The sequence below is a fragment of the Mustela nivalis genome, assembly GCF_964662115.1.
Source record: "Mustela nivalis genome assembly, chromosome: 5".
NCBI classification, from domain to species: domain Eukaryota; kingdom Metazoa; phylum Chordata; class Mammalia; order Carnivora; family Mustelidae; genus Mustela; species Mustela nivalis.
Window position 1 is genome coordinate 148,199,173 of NC_139024.1, and position 23,147 is coordinate 148,222,319.

The 23,147-nt window shown below is 43.2% G+C and overlaps 1 protein-coding gene and 1 long non-coding RNA gene across 6 annotated transcripts in view; one reads left to right on the forward strand and one right to left on the reverse strand.

The window, feature by feature from the left end:
* NUP153 (nucleoporin 153) overlaps nt 1-23,147 on the reverse strand; it is an 87,875-nt gene that overhangs the window by 4,495 nt on the left and 60,233 nt on the right. For all 5 annotated transcript variants that reach the window (XM_082731803.1, XM_082731799.1, XM_082731800.1 and 2 more), the window contains 9 exons: nt 22,769-22,906; nt 21,716-21,814; nt 20,596-20,686; nt 15,457-15,582; nt 12,743-13,366; nt 9,569-9,763; nt 5,708-6,592; nt 2,847-3,203; nt 1,921-2,193 (listed from right to left, as the gene is read on the reverse strand). In XM_082731803.1, coding sequence (XP_082587929.1) covers nt 1,921-2,193; nt 2,847-3,203; nt 5,708-6,592; nt 9,569-9,763; nt 12,743-13,366; nt 15,457-15,582; nt 20,596-20,686; nt 21,716-21,814; nt 22,769-22,906 — 2,788 coding nt within the window. The remainder of the gene's footprint in view (nt 1-1,920; nt 2,194-2,846; nt 3,204-5,707; nt 6,593-9,568; nt 9,764-12,742; nt 13,367-15,456; nt 15,583-20,595; nt 20,687-21,715; nt 21,815-22,768; nt 22,907-23,147) is intronic.
* LOC309865468 lies at nt 2,314-6,450 on the forward strand. The gene is made up of 2 exons (XR_014312112.1): nt 2,314-4,263; nt 4,477-6,450. It is a non-coding gene; the product is annotated as an uncharacterized lncRNA (long non-coding RNA).

Below are 23,147 nucleotides of genomic sequence, written 5' to 3' on the forward strand. Positions count from 1 at the left end.
AGAAAAGCAAAGTGCACTGTACCATACAGCACCTGCATACTCAGAACTGATCTAAGCACACAGCGGTCCCTGGCGGAGGAGGACTGTGGGGAGGGGCGCCCCTTCCGAAGGGAGTCCGAAGGGAGGCTGCACTGTGCCACCCCATGTGCTGAGAAGAACCCATACGTCCTGATTAAAATGGCTAACACAGGTCCCAGCGGAAATTCTGCTACCTGTACTAATTGGCCAAGTACTAATATCCAAGATACATAAAAAATTCCTGCAAATCACTAAGCAAAAGTGAAACCTCCCGCCCTCCAAAAAAAAAGGCCAAAAAAATCCTTAAAAAACAATTCACAGAGGCACATGGGTGGCTCAGTGGGTTAAGCCTCTGCCTTCGGCTCAGGTCACGGTCTCAGGGTCCTGGGATCGAGCCCCGCATGGGGAAATCTCTGCTCAGCAGGGAGCCTGCTTCCCCCTTTCTCTCTGCCTGCCTCTCTGCCTACTTGCGATTTTTCTGTCAAATAAACAAAATCTTAAAAAAAATAAATTCACAGAAAATGAAATCCAGTAGACTCAAAATATGAGAATCTTCATACAATGTAGTAGGATGCGAACAGGCACACTCCGTCAGGATATGCCTGCATTATTTTTTGAAGTCTAAGATATGCCCTTTTAGTTTGGCAATCCCTCTCCCAGGTATGTACCCTCGAAAAGTATGCACGTGTGCCTCCAGGCACATATACAAGAATGAGCAGAGGTGCATTTCCCGACTGGTAATAGAAACAACTGGGACACAGTCAGCAGCAGCGTATGGATGAACTGACGGACAGTGTGGCAGTGACTGAGCACAGCACATGCGCCAGCACGGGTGCGCTCTGCCAGAGTGAAAGCCACGCGAATCCAGAGACTGAACACAGTGTGGATTCCATTTACACAGAGTTAAAAATAAGGCAAAATGATGTTCTGTAGAGCTTCACAGGTCAGCAGTTAGCTTTAAATAAAACCCCAGGAAAGGGATCGCCACGAAAGCCCAGACACGTCAGAGCAAAGGAAAGAGGCGCGTGAAGGAGCAGGGAGCCGGGGGCGGGGGCGGGGGCTGCTGGTGGAGGGCGAGCTGCTCGCTTCTGCTCATTTCTGTCCCAGGCTTTTCTGTATGAAGTCGTATTCCACGGTCAGAAAACCACACATCCTACAGTTTTGAGGAAATATATCCTCAGAGTACAATGTGATTAGCCGTATTAAGTAGATGTGTGCATGCACGCGCGCGCGCGCACACACACGGGAATGTTCGTTTAAATATGCAAGTCAAGGATCATCAAGCAGTGTCCTGGGCACCTGGGGGGGTTCTGTTCCAGGAGACCGCTGCAGCGGCGGGGAGGACCTCCCGAAGGAAATCCAATCACAACGAGGACTAGAAAATGCGGCTGAAATCTAGGCTGGGGTGCCCCTAAGCTCAGATGGGAGAAATGGGACAGAACCGATACCGCACCTCAAAGAATAAGAAATAACTACATTTTAACTGCATGGTTAATGCCTTAAAGTGCTTCACTGTATGAAAGTTGGGAATGTTGTTTCTAGGGAAGTCCCAACACATACTTTTCTATTCTGCCAAGTACAAGAGACATTTAAAGAAATACGACAGGGGTGCCTGGTAGCTCAGTCGCTGAAGTGTCTGCCCTCAGCCCGGGCCACGATCCGAGTCCTGAGGTCGAGCCGCGTACTGGGCTCCCTCTGCTCCCCCCTCTCCCTGCCCCTCCCCCCGCTTATGCACATTATCTCTCTCTCAACTAAAATCCTTAAAAAAGAAAAAGACATAAAAATAAAAATAAAAGAAAGAAGACACAGGCACAGTTTCAGAATTGAGAAACCATTCTGTCTGAAGACACGCAGAGCCCAGGGGCAGAGCAGACACGGGCCCCATGAGCGGGGCGCACTCACCGGAACTTGGAGCTGCTGCGGAGCCAAAGGCGGACTGACCCGGCTGCTGTCCGAACACCGGAGGCTGGCTGCTGCTGGACACGGTCCCGAAAGTAGGCGGTGTGGGCTGAGGGGCAGCAGAAAACAACGCCGCCGACGAGGACAGAGCTCCAAAGCCTGGGGGAGTGGGCTGGCTGGCACCTTGACTCTGCCCGAACGTCGGGGTTTGGTTAACACCAAATGCCGGACTGGCAGATGGCGCCGAAGGCCCCGTGCCAAATACAAAGGAGGATCCTAGAAGCCCAGAGAAACACCAATGTCACCTGAGAGCCACCACGAGATAATCCTCAAGAAACTGCTAGCAAGTCAGCAGCAAACCTGAAGCTTCCTTTCAGACACTTGTCTTGGAGCAAACCCCAGCAAGGCCAGTTTCGATAATCACGAGGAGCACAGTCCTCGCCCATTACTCAGTGAGACCATACAGAATTCGCATCAGCAAAGTGGCTGACGAGCCAGCGTCCCCACCTTCGCAGCCACATTTTTTGTCAGGCAGAGAGAGCGATCGAGGACAAGCGATCTCTCGCCTGACTACCTAACCCGCAGCAGAGGCCACCAGCGCTGTCCCACGTACGTGCTACCAACCGCGGGCTCACGCCGAATGAGAGAGTCCCCAGTTTCTGGTTACTCAACCACCCAACGTTTCAAAAAGAACACCTGGAAAATCTAAAGCGGACACTCACACTAGAAAGCTCCCCGCCACGAGTTCATGATATTAAACCGAACCACCAAATGGACGTGATTCCAGGCAGCGAACGTGTGACAGCACGCTGGGGGCAGCCGGCCTAGCGGCACCTGTCACTTCTCAGGTCCCCGCTAGTTACCTGCCGGGAGAGGACAGTCCCAGCCCGTCCGGCTGCAACACGTCCACTTTCCTCGCGTCACCGTACCTGCAGAGCTGGATGTGGTCGTGGCTCCGAAACTGAAGCCGGAGCTGGCGGTGCTGTGGCTGCTGGCTCCCGGCCCAAAGACGAACGGGGTGACGGCCGCGGCCGCGCTCGACGTGGTTGCTGGTTTGCTCTCTTGAGAAAACAGCAGCGACTGAGATGCGCCCGACTCGGCCGAGCTCCCGAAGGCAGGGCCGCTCCCAGGGTTGCCGGCCTGTCCGAATACAAAGGCAGTCCCGGGCGCGCTGGAGGCGGCGGCGGAGCTCCCGAACATGCCCCCCGCGGCGGCCGGGGCCGGCGCGCTGGACGTGGGGGCGCTGCTGTTCAAGAAGGTGAACGCCGGCTTCGCGGCCCCCGGATCTGCAGACACGGGTGACGGGACACACAAAACTCTGAGGACTCGGAACCACAGAAAGGCACTTCTTCCTACCGTGCAGTCTAGCCAGTCATTGGAACACAGAACCACTAAAGTTTTTTTTATATAAATTCATCAAATGGACGTGCTATATTGAATTTTGATGTAAGCAAGTATGTCCATCTTTTCTTTTATGGCTTTTGGACTGAGTCTCAGATCAGATAACTTTCAGCATTCAGATTAGTAAGAATAAAAAATATCCCTTCAATCCCACACCCCAAACTGGAGGCTACATCTGGACACCTGTTCAGACGGCGGGAGACGGCTCTCCCCTTGATTTTGCAAGAAATGTTAACAAGACCCTCATCTGTCCCATTGCATCACTTACTGACCAGGTCGTCCTCACTCACTCGTTTATAACTCCCCCCTTAGGACACACTAAATTTCCAAGTACGTGTCCATTTATTCCCTCTGCAGTTACCTCTCCTAGACTGTTTTAATTCCTGTGGCTTCACGGTATGGTCTGATACGAGCGGAGCAAACCTGTCTGCATGCCTGCCCTTTTCTCCAAAATCTCTCATGCATTCTCCCTTCCAGGTGAATTTTAAAATGAGCTTAGCTTGTCACACTCCATCGAAATTCCTCTCAGAACTGAAACGAAGGCTTCCAGCTCTGGAAGGAATCCGTCACAGCTGACACGGCCCAGCACCAGAAGACAGTCTACAGTGCTGTCCCGGCACTGGGCACGGACTACCACACGCAGCCGCCCGATCGCTATGCTGCACACCTGAAACTCACAGAGTCAACTACACACAGAGCGAGAAGACACGGAGGACATTGGGAGGGACAGTGCTCTCACTCGGGAACAGGTCTGAAATAGGTCATTTGTGCAGCTATGTCTTGCTGATTTAGAGGAAAGCTACTGGTTGTATATGAGCCTGAAATCACCCACCTTCCTGAAGATTTTTTTTTTTTTTTAACTCTCCCAATGAGGTCTCAGTTCCAATACGCTCTCTGTACAGGCCAGCCGCGATATGGTATGGGTATTAGTGTGATTTACAGAAAGTGGAGCATGGGCGCCTGGGTGGCTCAGTGGTTAAGCCGCTGCCTTCGGCTCGGGTCGTGATCTCAGGGTCCTGGGATCGAGTCCTGCATCGGGCTCTCTGCTCAGCAGGGAGCCTGCTTCCCTCTCTCTCTCTCTGCCTGCCTCTCTGTCTACTGTGATCTCTCTCTGTCAAATAAATAAATAAAATCTTAAAAAAAAAAAAAAAAAGAAAGTGGAGCATGCTGGCTCACTTTCAAGTCCATTAATGGGAGACTGAGAGTCTGTTTCAGTGGAAAAAGTACAGTGATACCACGATTACATCTAATTAGACCTAATTGTGTTTTTACTCCTTTCCAAATTGTATATAATGGAGTATTTACTTTCTTTTTCTTTTTTGGAGGGTGTTTTGAATGTCCAGACAATGGACTTTAAAAAAAAAAAAAAATCCACTAATTTCCTTTTTTTTTTTCCAAAGTAAATTTTCATTTCGTGTTTCCAGTGTATGTTCAGAAGTGTTCACAGGCATTCTATTTTTTTGCCTGTCTGAAAACATCTCTATTTTGCCCTTCAGCTAGATATAAAATTGTAAGATCAAGACCATTTTCACTTTTAGGACGCTGCTCTACTGTTTCAAGCACATGGTCTTACAAATTCAAAGTCTGATGGCAAAGAGCTTTCCTCTCTCTGAAAGCATTCAAAATTTTGGCTTTAGTGTCCTACAACCTCACTGGTCCTGGCTAATGAGTGGGCCGTTTTCATTTTTAAGGAGAGGTTTTCTCTGCACAAAGAAAATGTTCTTCTGTCACTGCTTTCATACTTCTTCCGTCCTGTTCTCATCTGCTAAGCACCCCTTCTGCAACGGCACTTGTGGGCTGGCTGGACCCAGTGAAACTGAGTTCTGTGAAATCCTAGTTCACTAATCCATCATCTAAGGTTTTTCTGCTGCTCAGCCCACAGAAGGATTTCATTTCACCAAGCACGTTTTCTGAAAGTTTTTAAAATACTCTTTCATTTTTCCTTCAGGATACTAGTTTTCATAATCCCCTGTTTAGAGACAAATTATATTTGTTGTCTATGCTCCTTAAATGCCTGATGACGACTCGTTAACTGTATTTGTGAATGAAGGCCTGTACATAAAGAGTGAGTTAGAAATATTTCATGAGCTTACGAAGGCAGGCCTAGGCTCCTGAACAGGCGGCCAATCCCAACTGTCAAAGCTCAAACAGAAGGGAGGAGCGTGGACAGACGTGCAACCCTGCGGGCTTACCATCACAGCTGTAGATAACCTCTTCACCTCTTGGGGTATGGAGCAGTGAAAACTGAAAATCCTATGCTCCTTTCCAGAGAGCTGTTCCTGGTCTCGCTCAGCTCTGTTCAGTGTAAACCACTCCCTGACCTGCTGCATTTGTCCAGAGATCAGAGACGCCTCGTTATTTAAAAAAAAAAAACAAGTTTAATCCTTACCAGCCGTAGTATTGGTTGGCGTTCCAAATGTGAAAGCGGCCTTTGTTGGCTGTTCCGATTCCTTCTCAGCTGGTTTCGCCACGCTGAAACTAAAGGTGGACTTTGAAGAACTCTCCTCTTTGGTCTGCTCTGAATTTCCAAAGGAAAACACTGATGGACACTTTGGCTCTTCACTGTCAGCTTTCTTCCCAAACACCAGAGAAGTGGAAGTGACCTGTTCCTGCTGCTTCTCTTCTGTCCTTCCCGGCACGAACAACGAGGCAGACGGCGGAGGGGCGGGCTCTATGCTGCCAAACGTGAACCCTCCTTTGGCGGCAGGCGTTTCTTCTTTTTTGGCCTCTGACGTCTTACACGTGAAAGGAGCCACGGAAACACTCTTGGTTTCTAGGGTTCCAAAGCTGAAGCTGCTCTTGCTCTCAGCGGCCACTGCGGTGTTGGCAGCAGCAGGGGTGGGGTTAATAACACCGGGACCAAAGCTGAAGCCCGCAGACGAAGACTTAGGTAGTTCCTCTTTCTTCTCCTGCTGCCCGAGATTAGACACGCCAAACTGAAATGGAGCTAACGAAGCCGTGTTACTTACGCCCGAAGGAAGTCCAAACTTAAAATCGTTCTCACTCTTACTGTCTTTTTTAGCTTCCTCAGGTTTAGTTTCAGACGAAACTCCAAATTTAAAATCTCCTAATGGTTTAGGAAATTTAAAGCCTTCACTCACGGAGTTTGGAGACTCAGAATCTGAGGACACTCCGATTTTGAAGCCTCCCTGATCTCCAAACTTAAAATTTCCAGTGCTTGTTAAGGTCTGAGAAGGTCCAGAAGAGGATGATGGGATACCAAATTTGAAGGATGAGGCTGCTGGGTTTGAAGATGAGGAAGATGTGCCAAAGCCTTCAAAATATAAAACACAAGTCACTGAGTTAACGCTATCCTCGCAAATAAAATGTCCCCCTGAAAAACAAACGAATACCTCTGGAGGGGCACCGGGGTGGCTTCAGTTGGTTAAGCGTCTGCCTTCAGCTCAGGTCATGATCCCAGGGTCCTGGGACCGAGCCCCGCGTCGGGCTCCCTGCTCAGCGGGGGTTTGTCTCTCCTTCTCCCTCTGCTCGTACGTGCCCACTATCTAATACACGAATAAAATCTTTAAAAAAAAAAAGGACTAACTCTGGAAAGGCCTCCTTTGAAGAGTGAAAGGCAGTGAACACGACGCAGCAGCCCCATGTTCGGCAAGAGAATTCCATCTCGCTCCTCCCAACTACACGGACACGCCACCTTTCATCCGTGACACCGGCCGGGATCCAACAAACCTGGTAAGGCAGTGTTGGTGAGGAGTCGAGGAGGAACAGACACTTTCTACAGGACAGGTGGATGGGTAAATTAGCACACAATCCATGGAAGGCAACTGTATTTACTAGAAATTACAAACACATGTATCCTTTGACCCAAGGATTCTACAGCTAAGTATTTATTTATTCTGTAAAGAAAGGCAGACTGATGCATGCAGCACGTCACTTGGATACATCTGGAGTCTTGAAGCTTCACTACCCTACACGCTCCTAAGAATGGACCTTGAGAGCTTGCCTGGAGGTTCTAGCAGGGGAGTGCAGCTGCTCTATATACAAGCTTGAGTTGAGAAGGGCCCTCCTCTATCTGGGAAGGTCGTCCTCTTTGACCAGAGCACGCAACTTTGGGACGGATGTACGTGGAGCCGTAGGGAGGAAGGGAGCGCCAGCCAGCCGGATCAGGGGAAGCCACCCCGGTGATCAATGGGGTGAGCGCACAGCCAGATCACCTTCACATCCTAGGTCTTTATTTTACTTTCTTTTATTCCCCCTAAGTCTTTATTTTTAAAGATAAACTCACAGACATGCAAAATGTCATATGCAGTCCCAGGCAGTTGTGAACGAAGAGCAAAGCTGTGTCCAAGCTAATCCAGGATAAAATCAAGGGGGCAGAAAGACAGTATGGTACACAACATTTTCTAACAAAACAGAGGAAATAAGAACACACAGAATAAGAGTATATTTGCTTATCATGTGTTATGAAGAAACTCTGGAAGAATTCTGAGGAACTAACCACCAGTTATTCCCTCTGGTGGGTGAGGAAGGATGGAAAATGAACCAACGGGGACAAAAGACAGACTTTTCACTAGGAATCCTGTTATAGCCAGAGTTTGACATCTTGTGAATAAATTCGTTATCAATCAAACATTAAAAAGAAGTTCAACCTCAGAACACCAGAAGACCTGCATAAGCAGAAGCAAACTATTGGTTTGCTTACAAACAAATAGTACCATGTTGACAAGATCAAAGTCTTGGTTTCATAATGCTTTTCTGTAGCTTAGAAACTAGAAATGAACAGGAATCACTGGCATGCCAAGATATTTATCCATCAACCCCGCTTACCCATGTATAGAGACAAAGCCCTCTTATCTTCAAATCTCCCTTTAATGATGACCCATTTCTTTCTTTCGCTGAGAAACTTACCTTAAAAATTATCAAAATCTGAGAAGCAAGCAGCATTCCACATGGTCTGTAAATACCTCAAGTGATATTAGACGGAAAGCTAAAACTTGAGGTGCTAAAGACAATAATTAACTCGTTCTCACTTCTGCCTCAAAGGCACAGACTTGAAGATTTGATGATTATAGCACAACAGGGAGAGGGTACGGAAAGAGGACCACGAGGTTCACAGCTACACAACAACCTCAAGTGGACTGGAAAATAGTGACCTAAAACACCCAAATGCAGAGTCTGGGATTTTATTTATTTGATCTATTTGAGAGATAGCGAGTAGGGGTGGGGCAGACAAAGAGAAAGAAAGAAAGAGGGAGAGACACTCAGTTTCAAGCTAACTCCACACTGACTGTGGAGCCCAACACTGGGCTCGATCTCACGACCCTGAGCGAAACCAAGAGTCAGATCAACTGAGCCACCCAGGCACCCCCCAAAGGCAGTGTTTTTCAAACCAGCTGCGTCCCTTTAGCCATGTAATTAATTTGGTGGGTTGCAACCAGCATTTTTCTTCTAAAATGAAAAAGAATGGAAATAGGGTAACTTAAACTAAAGAGTAAGTATTGGTTTGTGACACTTTTCAATCAATCATACAAATATGCTATACATGTGGTGGGTCACAATGTAAAAGCTTCCTGCTTGGTTTCCAGTCAAGAGTCTGGAAGTCATTAGTCCAAGACACGGGTACAAGCTAATTAAACTTGGCATTCTTTCTTTAATGCCCTCATGGTCTCGCCTTTGAGGCCCTCTCCCTTACTGGTAACAATCTTTCTCAACTCTCCCTGACTGCTATTTCAGATCTAAAATTTCTACTCTTTCCCAGCTTTATCAACCTTTTTACTGAAATGTATCTCATATGAAATATTAAGTCACAAAGGATAATAAAGACTTGAAAATGTGGCCTTCGGTGACAGTTCAGCATAAATTGTTTTTAGAGGTTCTTCCTTTGTATTTACAAAACAAAATTATTAAGAGACTCCTTTCTCTGGAACATTCTCTGGGAAACCAAAGCCCAAGTCCAGATTACTTGGTTCTCAGGGTGTAAATCCCCAGAATCAGTAAACTCACCTAAATCCCAAAGGGCTGTTAACAGTTAGAAACAAGTATCTGCAATTCTCTCAGACTCAACACAAGATAGAATAGTCAGTCCCTTAACAGTTGCAGGGAAAAAATAAATAAATAAATATAGCAAAACAAAAACAAACAAACAAACAAACAAACAAACCAAAACAAACCCTCACTGCTGACCAGGCAGTCACCCAGCTTTACAGTAACTCAGATGTGAGACTGAAGTTATCTGCAAATATTTCACTTTAAAATGGCAGTACAAGGAGGCACTGCACCGATGCCTTACCTTTAAACTCAGATTTTGTGCCTGGCTTTGCACTTTCGCACGCCACACATTTAGTAGCATCTGCTTTATTCTGTACCAGGCACACTTCACAGTCCCAGCTGCCCTCGGGTTTCTTGAACTTGTCTAACCCCAAGCAGCTTCCAGAAGACAGAGAGGTGGGGACAGTGCTGCTACTTGAAGCAGGTACCGAACTTCCTAAAAAACAGTAAGGAAACAAATTCTAATTCACATTATGTCAATATCTTAAGATACCACTAAGTCTAAATGTTCAATTAGTGTAAAGTGCCAGAAATATAGACTTTACACTGTTAAAAACAATATAGACATATCAGAATTCTTTTAATCTTACAAATAAGCAGCTCACACTCACCTTGCCCAGTGATGAGCTCTCTTAACCCGAGTTTTGAATAATCATGGTTTAAAAAAAAAAACCACGTACTCAGTAATCAGAGACTGAAAGACTAAAATGTCCTTAAGAATCTTTATCAAATCTCTTCGAACAGCATAGCATTTTGAAATCTAAGATATAAATTGTAGGCAATAGTCTAACACATAAAATACATAGCCACAGACCGCATCAACTGCACGATTTCAAAACCCAGGTCTCTGCCTTTGAAATTTTTACACAGAAGTTCATGGCATTGGTTAGAACCTAGCTATTTAACAGACATTTATTAAGTACCATAATATACCACAGTTCTAAGGACATGGGGATGAATGAAATGCCGCTTAACTTCTCAAAGTGCTAACGGTCTACAAGGGGAAAAGTACAACATAATGTGTAGTAGCACCATCGCCAAGATGGAAAGTGATGAATGAAGAAAGAGCTGACTAAGGAGCAGGAGAAGAACGGATTCGCAGAGGGGTCATTTAAATCTTCAGCAGAACTGGCAAGTCCGTGGGGAGCAGAGGGGGCACGGGAAGGATGGCCCCGCGAAGCCATCGTGAAGCATGTGTGTGATGAGGGGAGTCACTGACTCCGGCGTCTCCACCTCCTGTCCTGTCGCCTCTCCCAGGCACCTGGCATCTGTTCTACCATTAGGTTCTCCTCCATCTTGCCACGAAAACTGCCCCCCGAGGTTGCATCGTTGGTCCACCGTCCTCAAAAGTCTCATGAGCAACGAAGCAGTACCTGCAGTCGCAGCTCTGTGGTCTCCTTCCTGGGGGCAGTGCCCCCGGCCAGCTGGGCAGCACGGCTAGAAGCGTCTTCCTGTTTCTCCTGTTTCCTTCACCTTTTCTGAGCCTCCTACTGCTCCCCAGAGTCGAGCAGCCCTCAGCTCTTGCTTGAGTAACGGTCTTCTTACTGCAACCTCTGCTCTTGTTCCCCAAGGTTCATTCTTCTAAGAAGCAACCAGTGCCATGTAGTTTTGGGATTTCCTCCTCTAGAAGATTAACTGTTCCAGGGGCACCTGAGTAGCTCAGTGGGTTAAGCCTCTGCCTTCAGCTCAGGTCATGATCCCAGGGTCCTGGGATCGAGCCCCGCATCGGGCTCTCTGCTTGGCAGGGAGCCAGAACCCCCACCCCCTGCCCCGCCTGCCTCTCTGCCTACTTCTGCTCTCTGTGTCAAATAAATAAAATCTTAATAAATAAATAAAGATTAACTGTTCCAAAATTTCGTTCCTGCCACTCCCTTAAGTTAAAAGAGTTCAGTTTCGAGCCATCTTCTCTATTCCCACCAACCCCTCAGTTTATGTAGCCTCTTGGAAAACTATAACCTAATGACTCCCAAATCTGTATTTCCAGCCTGGAGCGCCCATTCTAGGATCTCCAAAGTCCTCACATTATTTGTCAATTTCACAGCTTCAACTTCACAACTTCAAAACCCACAGGGCTTCAACTGTACATTATTTGACATCCTGGTGTGACTCCATTAGTATCCGTCGCCGTTACCTTTGCCCACATGTACTACTGATACAACAACCTGATCTGTCCTCCGGTATCCCTCCAACTTTTGTTGTCTTCAGATCTACCCTCCAAAAAGCCACCAAGAAATCTGTCAAACACACAACTTTAACTGTATCACTCCTCTGCTTAAAATGATGGCTCATCATTTATAGGATGAAGCTGGGATTTCTTTAATAAATGTATGAGCTTCCTTTATCCATAGCTGACATTACTTTTACTTCCTAACATTACTTTACTTCCTAACTCAGTTTTATTCTCCTAATCAACTCAGAATTAATTCTGGTTTCTTGTTTGATCAAAGACTTGCCCTTTTTTTCTTTTTCCCCTTTAGGGGAGGAGGAGGAATGACAGATGGAAAAGGAAAGTTATTTCAGAATGAAGACTCTGAAATCTTATTCTTGTGGAGATGTGCAGTAAGAATGAGAAATTATGGCTCACTCCTTATGTTCAGACATAGGGTAGAGGCTAACAAATACAGAACTTCCCGTTGCAGACCTAAAACTTCATATCCATGAATAATGCAATAAAAAGGAAAGCATAATTCCCAGGGCATCCATAAAAGGTTTTACTTAGTATCCAGGTTGCCATATACCTAGACCAAACAATTCTATAACATTATTACAAAAACAGCAAGAAGTCATTTCCAGTTGTGAATCTCAGTAACTTCTTCAAATTTGAACAGAGACACAGGAAAAACTCAAACCTGACTCCTTTTTTCTCACTGCCAGGTTAGAATTTTTTTCATTCATGATTCAGTAATTTGCTCTCACTGCAATCTCTCTAGCAGAGAACAGAGGTACAGGTATCACCATTAACAGTCAGCCTCTCATAAAGTGATACTGACTACCTTCTGTGAAAACTTCTCTGGAAATGACCAATTGCCATCCTCACTTCTAAGAGGGAAAGAGATGAAGTGCTATTTCGTTCTGGAGAACAGTCTGAGAAAGGCTGAAGGCTGCCCCTTCTAAGATCTTTCAGCATCTGTACTAGTCAACTTCGAAAATGACCGTGACGAGCAGGAAGGTTCTGATAGAAACGGATGCAAAGAAAGCGTCTAAGCCCGTACTGGGCTGGTTAACGCACCGCCCCGGAAAGACGCAGCTCCAGCCCCAGGCAAGTCACTGTACTTCAGGACGGCTCAGAGAAATGAAGGTGGACGAGGAAAGGCTCAACCAGCCGCATTACACGGAGGTGGCTGTTAGCACACAATGAATTTAAATGTCCTACTCAAACAATGAATAAAATTTTCCCAAAGAGCCACACACGTACCTGGTTTCTCAGACACACAGGACACACATTTACTGTCTTCGCCATTATTAAAAACACAGCATACTGGACACTCCCAAGAGCCCACGGGCCTTTTAAACTGCTCAGCAAACCCTAAGGCGGCAGTGGTCACAGTGCACGTGGCAGAGGCGGCAGCCACAGTCGCAGTCACCGCGCTCTCCGGAGCCGTGGGCAGCGTAAGGACTCGCTTCACACCGGTCCCGGGCTTCGGGGTTTCACAGGCCACGCATTTTATCGCCTCAGGTTTATTCTGCACTAGGCAGGTATCACAATCCCAAGTGCCTGCTGCCGGTTTAAATTTGTCTCCGAACCCCGTCCCTGAGGAGGGAAGAGCCGATCTGTCACTTTTATTCGGTGTTCCAATTCCAGTTTGTTTCACAGTCTCTTTGGGCGGCAGCTTTGCAGCCTGACAGGCGATACACTTGCTGTCTGTAAGTTTGTTCTGGAGTAGACAAGTATCGCACTGCCACGACGGTCCAGCTTTTAAACTTTCCCCAAACCCGATGCCACTAGAAGAAAAGCTACTTATTGCTGGTCTTGTATAAACAACTGGGCTTGTGGTAGGAGGCTGAGCAGCAAGAGAATCTGCCTTCGGTGATGCGAAACCTATAATGAGGGAAAGAGGAAAGTGTAAGCAAAAAAAAACCAAAACAAAACCAATGAACAAAAAACCAAACCATCTGGTAAGGTCTAGAACTACAGAAAGGAAGACCCAGTCTACCCTTGTGGAGGATGAGCTCATGCTACTCAAAGACGCCCGTGGAACATTACCAAATCCTAATTCAAATAAATTGCCTCACATAGTTCTCCAATATAATCACAGAACCTTTCCCATTGTAAGTATACCTTTTCCGTAACCAATGAATGTACTCAGACAATTCAGTTATTCACAGAGAACCATGGAGTAACAGGAGTTGAGAAAGTCTTGGTACTACCAAAACTGCTGTCATCGAATTGAATCGATTCATTCCAGCTTTACTCATGGGAATGACCTTCCAATCCTTTACTTTGGACCCATTACCCTTTGTTGTACATGTACCAACAAACCCAGTGACCTGTTTTTCCAGCTTTTAACACAAAAGGAAAATAAAATTGGAGGGTAAGAGGATACAGAAGACTGTTTAGAGATTTTCTAAGGCTACGATTAATCCAACCTCGAGCTAGTTTTAGCAAAAAGGCAAACATACTTTAGTTACTCCCAGTGGTCTAAAATGTACCATCTTGTTAATGATTAATCTGAGTCACTAAGTTTGGTGCGATTTTAACAGTAACCATCTTAAGGTGTTATAGATTTCCTTTCCTTCCTCTTTCTCAGGTTTTCCTAATTTCCCTCACAGAACATAGGACTCCTCCAAATCTTGCTAAAGAAAACTGAAAGGGAGGAGGGCTGGGCACCCTGAATGCAGAGCAGAAGCTACATGAGGACGGACTGTAGGAATGCGCCGCCGCTCTACCACCCCTCAGCTGCTGCTAGCCCAGGCGCTCTGCAGCTCTCCCCAACTGTGCCACATCGTCTAAGTCACCAGGACTCCTGAAGGCAGTACCCTCATCTCTAAAAATGACAAAGCCAGACCAAAAAAACCTAATCCTCCTAAATTTTGCTGTGGAAGCCAACCTTATCTGCAAATTCTTATTCAATTAGACATGTCTATCTGCTCAGTAAATCCAAATTCTCTCTGAGCAACCACATCATGTTATAAACATGTTTACATCTCTATAGCAGACATCATAATCGCAGTCGTAGCTGTCCTGATTCCCAAACTGAAAACTTACGGAGGACTTCTAGTCACTGCCTTCAAGTTATTTCTATGAGCTCTCGAATTTCTTTTCAAGTGAGCACAGTCCCTTACGTATACCTATGTTGGGATCAGCAAATGTTTTCTTTCCTTCATTGCCCAGAAAGAACTAGGCAATGATCTGAGAACGAGGCAATTCAACATTACCATCAGAGAAAGATATGCCCAGGTGTATAATCAGGTTCATTTACTCTTTTTCCCCTCATATTGGTCTATCGCTACTAAAAGGCAATTCATTTTCTCCTTCTACACTTCCCTCTTCTTCTCCTGCTATACTTGCCTCTTAAGAGATCTGAATTCTAGGGTGCCTGGGTATCTCAGTGGGTTAAAGCCTCTGCCTTCGGCTCAGGTCATGATCCCAGGTCCCTGGGATCGAGCCCCGCATCAGGTTCTCTGCTCGCAGGGAGCCTGCTTCCTCCTCTCTCTCTGCCTGCCTCTCTGCCTACTTGTGATCTCTCTCTCTGTCAAATAAATAAATAAAATTAAAAAAAAAAAAAAAAAAAAAAAGAGAGATCTGAATTCTAAAGGAGAGTTTCTAAGAAACTTACTTTAAAAGACTTACATCTGGGGCGCCTGGGTGGCTCAGTTGGTTAAGCAACTGCCTTCAGCTCAGGTCATGATCCCAAAGTACCGGGATCAAGTCCCGCACTGGGTTCCCAGCTTCTCCCTCTGACTTCTCCCCTCTCGTGCTCTGTCTCCCTCTCTCAAATAAATAAATAAATCTTTAAAAATAAATACATAAAAGACTTACATCTGACTATGACTACTTTCAAGTCAATCTCCTATCAAACTAGCCATAATTTTTTAAACACCTAAAGCATACCATAGACAGCATTAAAATAAGACCACAAATTTGTACTTAAGATTTTAGAGTATTTTCAAAGGCAGCTGTTAACTTACCGGGGCTTTTGAGAACATCTAGGACACTTCCCTCTTTCAGGGTTTTTGCAGGTCTAAAAGGGCCCTCACAATCTTCATCTGGCTTCTTCTTACAGCTTGTACTATTCACTGCACTGATATCTTGAGCTGCAATTTTTTTTAAATGTAAAAGACATTATGCTAAGAAAAAGCACTGGATTGAGTTAAATGTATTAAAAAGATCCTTCAAAGCCAATTTGGACCAACTGCTAAAGTATCATGAAAAAGTCACTGCAACTCAAAGGTAATGAATAAATTTACTTATAATTTAAGGGTTAACCATTATAAGACAGTAGAGACAGTATATCCCATTCTATACTCTGGGTATTTTTCTCCCCCAAAAGGGCAGAAAGTATAAACTGTACATAAGACCATCCCTCACCCAGGGAACTAAAAGGTAATCAAGAAAACCGCACTGACACGCTGAAAAAGAGACGGCAGCGGGAGCAAGCTCAGAAACTGCATGAAATGTGTTTCTGATTACACAACAATTTACAAGATTAATCAAAAAACCTTAACAATAAATTCCCAAACTGAGCCAGTTCTTTCATCTCTAGAAATTCATCCTATGATTCAAAGTATCCTTCAGTTTTCCGGCGCCCGGGGGGCTCAGTCAGTTAAGCATCTGCCTTCAGCTCAGGTCATGATCTCAGGGTCCCAGGATCCAGTCCTATACTGGCCTCCCCGCTCAACAGGGAGTCTGCTTCTCCCTCTGCTCCTGCTCACTCTCGCAAATAAATAAATAAATAAATAAAATCTTTAAAAAGAAAAAAAGAAAGGATCCTTCAGTTTTCATATTGAAAACCTGGATAACAGATGCTAACTGTCTGAGAACATCAATTACAGAACAGTGATCACAGAGCAGCAGGGTGCCATGCTGTGTGGCCACAAAAATCATTCTTAAATGCAGTTATAGGTAAAGACTATAAAGTCCAAAAGACTTTGAATGATACATCAAAAGACTAATAGTGGCTGATAGTGATGACTGACTTTTATTGCTGATTCTTTTTAGGTTTCCTAAACTTTCCAAAATAAACATATTCTTATACTTAAAATAAGAAATCTGTGACGATACTGGCTTTGTGGTTCTATTTCTAAGGAAGAAAGTTTCACAAATGAAGTACGTGTGGGATTGTTTCAGTACGACTAATAGGTGTGTTTCCAGGCAGGAGAGGGAGGAATGAGAGAAAAGAGAAACAAGACGGTTATCAAATGCTAGGTGCCAAAGCTGGGTAAAGAGTACATGGGAATTCAGTCTACTACTTCTGAAAATGTTTGAAATTTTTCGTAAAAAAATATAAATAACCAGGTTTTTCATAAGCATTTGCCAATTTAAAAGGAGTGGATCAAGTAGTTTCGAAAAATCCTACCACATGTCATAAAACAAAAATTAACCCAAAATGGATCAATGATCTAAATGTGAGAACTAAAACAATAAAACTCTTAAGATGAAAACCAAGAAGGTATTTTCAGGACAATGGATTTGGCAATGAATTCTTAGATGCACCATAAAAAGCATAAGCAAAGAAAAAAACTGACCACCACCACATTAAAACCTTTGTGGAGGACATTATCAAAAAAGTGAAAACACAATCTACTTAATGGGATAAGTTATTTGCAAATCATGTATCTGATAAGGATCTAGTATCCAGACTATATAAAAATGGTTACATCTTAGCAACAGAAAGGTAAACCAACTTAGAAATGGGGAAAGGACTTGAATAGACATTTCTCCCAAGAGGATAAAGGACCAAGAAGCACATGAAAATATGCTTGACACCATTAGTCATTAGAGAAATGCAAATCAAAACCACAACGGAAGTATCACTTCAAATTGGCTAAGGATGGGTATGAACAAATGAAAAGGCAGCACAGTGAGAATGTGGAGAAATCCGAAGCCTCATACACTGCTAGGAGGAGTGTAAAAAAACAGCATCGTGGTTCCTCAAAAAATTACACATAGAACTACCATTTGGGTATATATCCCAGAGCACGAAAACCAGCATTCAAACATACAAGTGCGTACGAATATTCACACTAGCGCTATGTACAACAGCCAAAAGCTGCAAATAGCCCAAATATCCATCAATGGATGAAGAGAAAACTATAGTATATCCAGACAACGAATATCGTTCAGCCACAAAAGGAGTGAAGTACTGGGGTGCCTGGCTGGCTCAGTCAGGAGAGCATGTGACTCAAACTCAGTATCATTAGTTTAAGCCCCGCCCCACCCTGGGCATGGAACCCACTTAAAGAAGCAAATAAATAAATAATAAATTCTAAAAATAAATAAAAAAGGAAAAAAAAAGGAGCTAAGTCCTGATACATACTGTCATACACATAAACCCTGAAAACAGTAAGTAAAAGAAGCTAGACACAAAAAGTCGTATTATAGGACTCCAGAATGGGCACATACAACGAAACAAAACAGCGACTGGCAGTGGAGAGATCGGAAGGGCTGTTTAGCAGGTACAGGTCTCTTCTGCGGGAGCAGGGATAAAACTATTTGGAACGAGACAGACTGCAGTGACTCGCTGCACACAGCCAGCGTACTAAACACAACTGAGTCTGTTCCCTTTAAAAGGATTCATTTTACCTTATCTCAATTTCACCTCAGGAACAAAAAAAATATACAACAAAACATTGTGCCTACCTCATAACTGTGTCAAAACAAAACATATGCAGGCACCTGAGTGAAAGCAGTAAGCCGCTGCCTTCAGCTCAAGTTATGATCCCAGGGTCCTGGGATAGAGCCCCGCATTGGGCTCCCTGCTCAGTGGGAAGCCTGCTTCTCCCTCTCCACCTTGCTTGTAGTCTCTGCTGCTCTCTCTCTAATAAATAAAATATTTAAAAAAGGGGGGGGGGGCGGGGGAGGACTAAACAAAACATATGCTTGTAGCACTTAGTCATAGTCTATCCTCCTTTAGAATCAAAACTGACATGCTGGGGCGCCTGGGTGGCTCAGTGGGTTAAGCCACTGCCTTTGGCTCAGGTCATGATCTCAGGGTCCTGGGATCGAGTCCCGCATCGGGCTCTCTGCTCGGCAGGGAGCCTGCTTCCCTCTCTCTCTCTCTCTGCCTGCCTCTCCATCTGCTTGTAATTTCTGTCAAATAAATAAATAAAATCTTTAAAAAAAAAAAAACTGACATGCTTTTAGTAACTTAAGGCAATTTTAAAGATACCCTGCAGTGTACTCAAATTGATTGGAAAAATCAGCTCCTGCCACAAAGTAATTAATCATGACTTACACATTTTCAATCAGCTTCTTAATGAGAGAAGTGGTGAGAATCACTCTCAATTCTAGGATGCCACTCCTAAAAAATGCCCTAAAAATCTGGATAACTCCCCCAAATGTAATGACACGAAAGTTGTTTTAACAAATTCCTGCTCATCCAGTTACCATTAGTATCGCATTAATAAAAACTGGCATAAAAAATTAACCAGGCAGGATAATGGTAATTTGCAAAAGTTTATTCCTCAATGAATTCTTAGTAACATTAAAGAAAAAAATCTTGTGGTAGAAAGTACACCTGAAATGTGCTTGTTACTTCTTTCTCTTACACAAGGCTGTTTTAATCAATAAAACACAGGACTGCAACATACAAATCCCTATGCTGTGCCACTCTCACTATCTTCACTCTTATCTTCCAGCACCACCAAAGCTAGAACGTCCAGCTTCTATGTCCTAGCTCTTTCGCTTTGTTGATTTTTTTACTCTATCCTTTGAGGGAGGATCTAGTTTGTTTTAATTCTAAAACTATGAGATTAAAAAAAAAAACAAAAACAAAAAACAAAAAACAACTGAGAGAGTCAAATAAACGCTTCTGGATAGGGCAAAAGAACTTAACTGGTATTTCAGCCTATAAAACCCCACTCCCAACCATGCCCCCCCTGCAATGGGCACTGCTGTCAGTCCATGACACCCAGCTCACCCCATTCATTTATTTATTTATTTTTAAAGATTTTATTTATTTGACAGAGATCATAAGTAGGCACAGAGCTGAAACAGAGAGGAAGAAGCAGGCTCCCCGCCGAGCAGAGAGCCCGATGCAGGACTCGATCCCAGGACCTTGGGATCATGACCTGAGCTGAAGGCAGAGGCCCAACCCACTGAGCCACCCAGGTGCCCTGAGCTCACCCCATTTAAAATCACTCAATGTCTTCCTACTACATTCAGATTAAATTCCAATTCCTTAGTGTAAATTCAAGAATTTTTATAGTTTAAAGCTATTTTTTAACTGCATGACAAATTACCTACAGATTTCAAAGACCATCATGTTTTTTTCTCTAATTCCTACACCCTCGCATTTGCTGTCATCTCTTGAGTAAAATGCCCTTGCTTAAAAATTCTTGACCTGAGTATCTTTAGCCCAGATGATTCCCCACTTCCTAAACAGCAAATACTTGCAAGGAAAACCACCACTACCTCAACAAAAGGCTAGGATTTAATTTTCTGATGACTCATTTCTTTCCCTCAATTACACCCATTCCTTGAAATTATGAATCACTATCGGCATAGGCTGGCATAACCCTTAACACATAAAAATGTTTGTGAACTGAACACTAAACCTAGAGATAGAATCTACTGCCAATTATACTTCACCTCAATAACAATGCAGACAACTCTTCAATTTCTTAATACTTCATTTATACTAAACTATCACCTTATTTTAATTAAACAAAGACAATGAATATATGTGCTGACATAAAAATCCCTGTAACATTTCCATTTAGTGAGCTAAGTATTTCTGAAAATAGAGACTAAAAATATTGTCAAGGTTTGGTATTAGCTCCTGTTTGCTTTTTACAGCTAACTTCATTCAAATTAAACCATTTATAAGAATTGCTGAAGATGAAGCGCCTGGGTGGCTCAGTGGTTAAGGCCTCTGCCTTCAGCTCAGGTCATGATCCCAGGGTCCAGGGATGGAGCCTCACATCGGGCTCTCTGCTCAGCAGGGAGCCTGCCTCCTCTTCTCTCTCTGCCTGCCTCTCTGCCTACTTGTGATCTGTCAAATAAATAAAAATCTAAAAAAAAAAAATTGCTAAAGATTAAAGAATTTAAAATACTAATGTAATGTAATGCAACTATTTTTACATAAAAACTTAGAAATTCTTACTTACCTGAACTACTACTTGTAATTGATTCTGAAATACTACTAGAGCCAGAAAGTTCTGTTGTTTTTGCAACAGGCACACTGAATATAAATCCAAACTGTAAAGAAGAAAACATATCCTTTAAGAGTCTATTTAATTTTAAATGAATATCAAGTAGCTTCTTCTTATCCCAAGTCAAAAAAACAACAACAACAACAACAACACTGAATTTCATGTATTCCAGGTTTTCATATTTTACAATCTCTAAAATTGAGATGCTTCTTAGGATGAATGGTATGTTCTATCAAACAGCATTTTTCATTTCTTAGGCATTTTTTTTTCCTTCAAAGCAGTACATAAAATAATTATGTGCTCCTAAAGCTCATTTCTGGATTTCTAAATACCATTTTCTAATAAAAAGCAGGAGACTTTATGGACAATGGAACAGGTCTCAGGCATGCGACAGGCAAATTTACACAATGATCTGGAACATCCAGCTGTGACAGAAAATGAGAGCATAGTGAAAAAGAGAAGGCAACATGTAAAAATGATATGCATGCCAAAGATGTATGGGGCAACTCAAACATTAAACTTATTATCTCCCCAAAATATTTAACTACAAAGAAACAAACAAATATATACTCTGAGGCACAAAAACCCAAAACTTCTCCAGATTAAAGGCAATTCAAGAAACAGGTTTACCAAATGCAATCGCAATTTAGTTGATTAGGTCCTGATCTTAAATGGATGTAGGCCCAAGAGAAACAAAATAGTAATTAAAGGACAGTATAGGGCAATGGGGGAAAATCTGAATATGGCCTACGTTGTTGTTATTCTATCATCTTAACTGTAATGGATATGATAACTGTACTGCAGGTATGCAGAGGAATGTCCTTTTTCTTAGGGGAAATATGGAAGAGCTGTAAGGGTGTCAAGAGGTTCGTATCTTAACCTTCAAATGGTCATGAGAAAACATATATGCTTATGTGTATATATAGGTAGTGGAAAATAAATAGGTGTTCATTCAAGTTCTCTGTACACTGATTTTTTTTTTTAAGTTTAAAGAAAAACGGTGTTATTTCTTATCCCAATGGCATCTCGGTTTTGATAAAAAATAAATATGAAACATTCCTTGCTTGCTACTTACAGATGATGGAGGTAGTAGATCTGCCTCAGTAGATTTTACAATTGGAGATGAAAATCGAAACAAGGGGCTGCCAGTGCTGTTTGGAGAGGTCATTTGTACCTGGTTTTCCAAATTATTAAAATACAAAAAACTTTTCATTTTTTAGAGAAATTGACAACAAAATAACTGTAAATTAATTATTTTAAAGAACCCAAACACAACTTCCTTTTAGATTTAAAAATCACTTGTTAAGGGGTGCCTGGCTGGCTCAGTCAGTAGAGCAAGCAAGTCTTGATCTTGGGGTTCTGAGTTCTAGCCCTATGTTGGCCACAGAGATTACTTTAAAATAAAATCTTCTAAAAAAAATGAATAAAAATAAAAATCAATTGTTGGGGCGCCTGGGTGGCTCAGTGGATTAAGCTGCTGCCTTCAGCTCAGGTCATGATCTCAGGGTCCTGGGATCGAGTCCCACATCGGGCTCTCTGCTTAGCAGGGAGCCTGCTTCCCTATCTCTCTGCCTGCCTCTCCATCTACTTGCGATTTCTCTCTGTCAAATAAATAAATAAAATCTTAAAAAAAAAAAATCAATTGTTAAAATTTCTGAAAAATAAACTGTAACTGCTAGAAAATCTGGCTTCTCCTTGGGAAAGGAATATACTCTATCTCAGAAATGAGTACCTGCCTAAGGAAAAAAAAAAAAACATCTATGAGAATACTTTCAGAAAAAAAAGCCAAGGCAAAAGCATGAAACATTTCAGGAGCAGTTAATCCTACCAGAGAAATAAAAACAATAACCTCATTCTTACCCCCCAAAATAGCATCTTAATTGAAAACAGTGTTTGGAAACAAACTTAAAATCATCAGTCTCTAAGGCATGAAATCAGAATTAAAAAACACTCCATTATAATGTATCCTTTTATAACATACATTTAAAAAAGCAAAGCATCGTTTCCATTTTTCTCTTCTTAGTCTGAGTTATTAATTTCCAGAGTGGGAACTTAACATTGCTTTTAACAGAATATTACATTTTTTTAAAGAACAAAAATCACCTCTACTTGTATAATGGTTCTGTACCTTGTTTGTTAATGATTGTGAAGGACTAATGGGTGATGGAGAGGACGTTGTGATCACAGAGGAACTAAAATTGAAGGTAGGCAGTGAAGAACTGGTGATGGGTAGAGAGATTTTCGGCAATACTGGTACTTCCATTTCCTAAAACACAACAGATTTCATAATGATAGATTTCAACTTTCATGTCAGTGTTCTATCCCTACTTATTTTCAGGAAGAACTGCTATAGTTACAGGTAAACTGGGAATGGGGTGAAGGTAGAACCATATATGGTTACCAGTGTGGGCTCCTGAATCAAAAGAATTGAAAAGATCTGAATCCCAGCTGTGCTACCAGATATGGTGGCTTTGTAAACCTAACTGCCCTCAGTACCAATTTCCTGA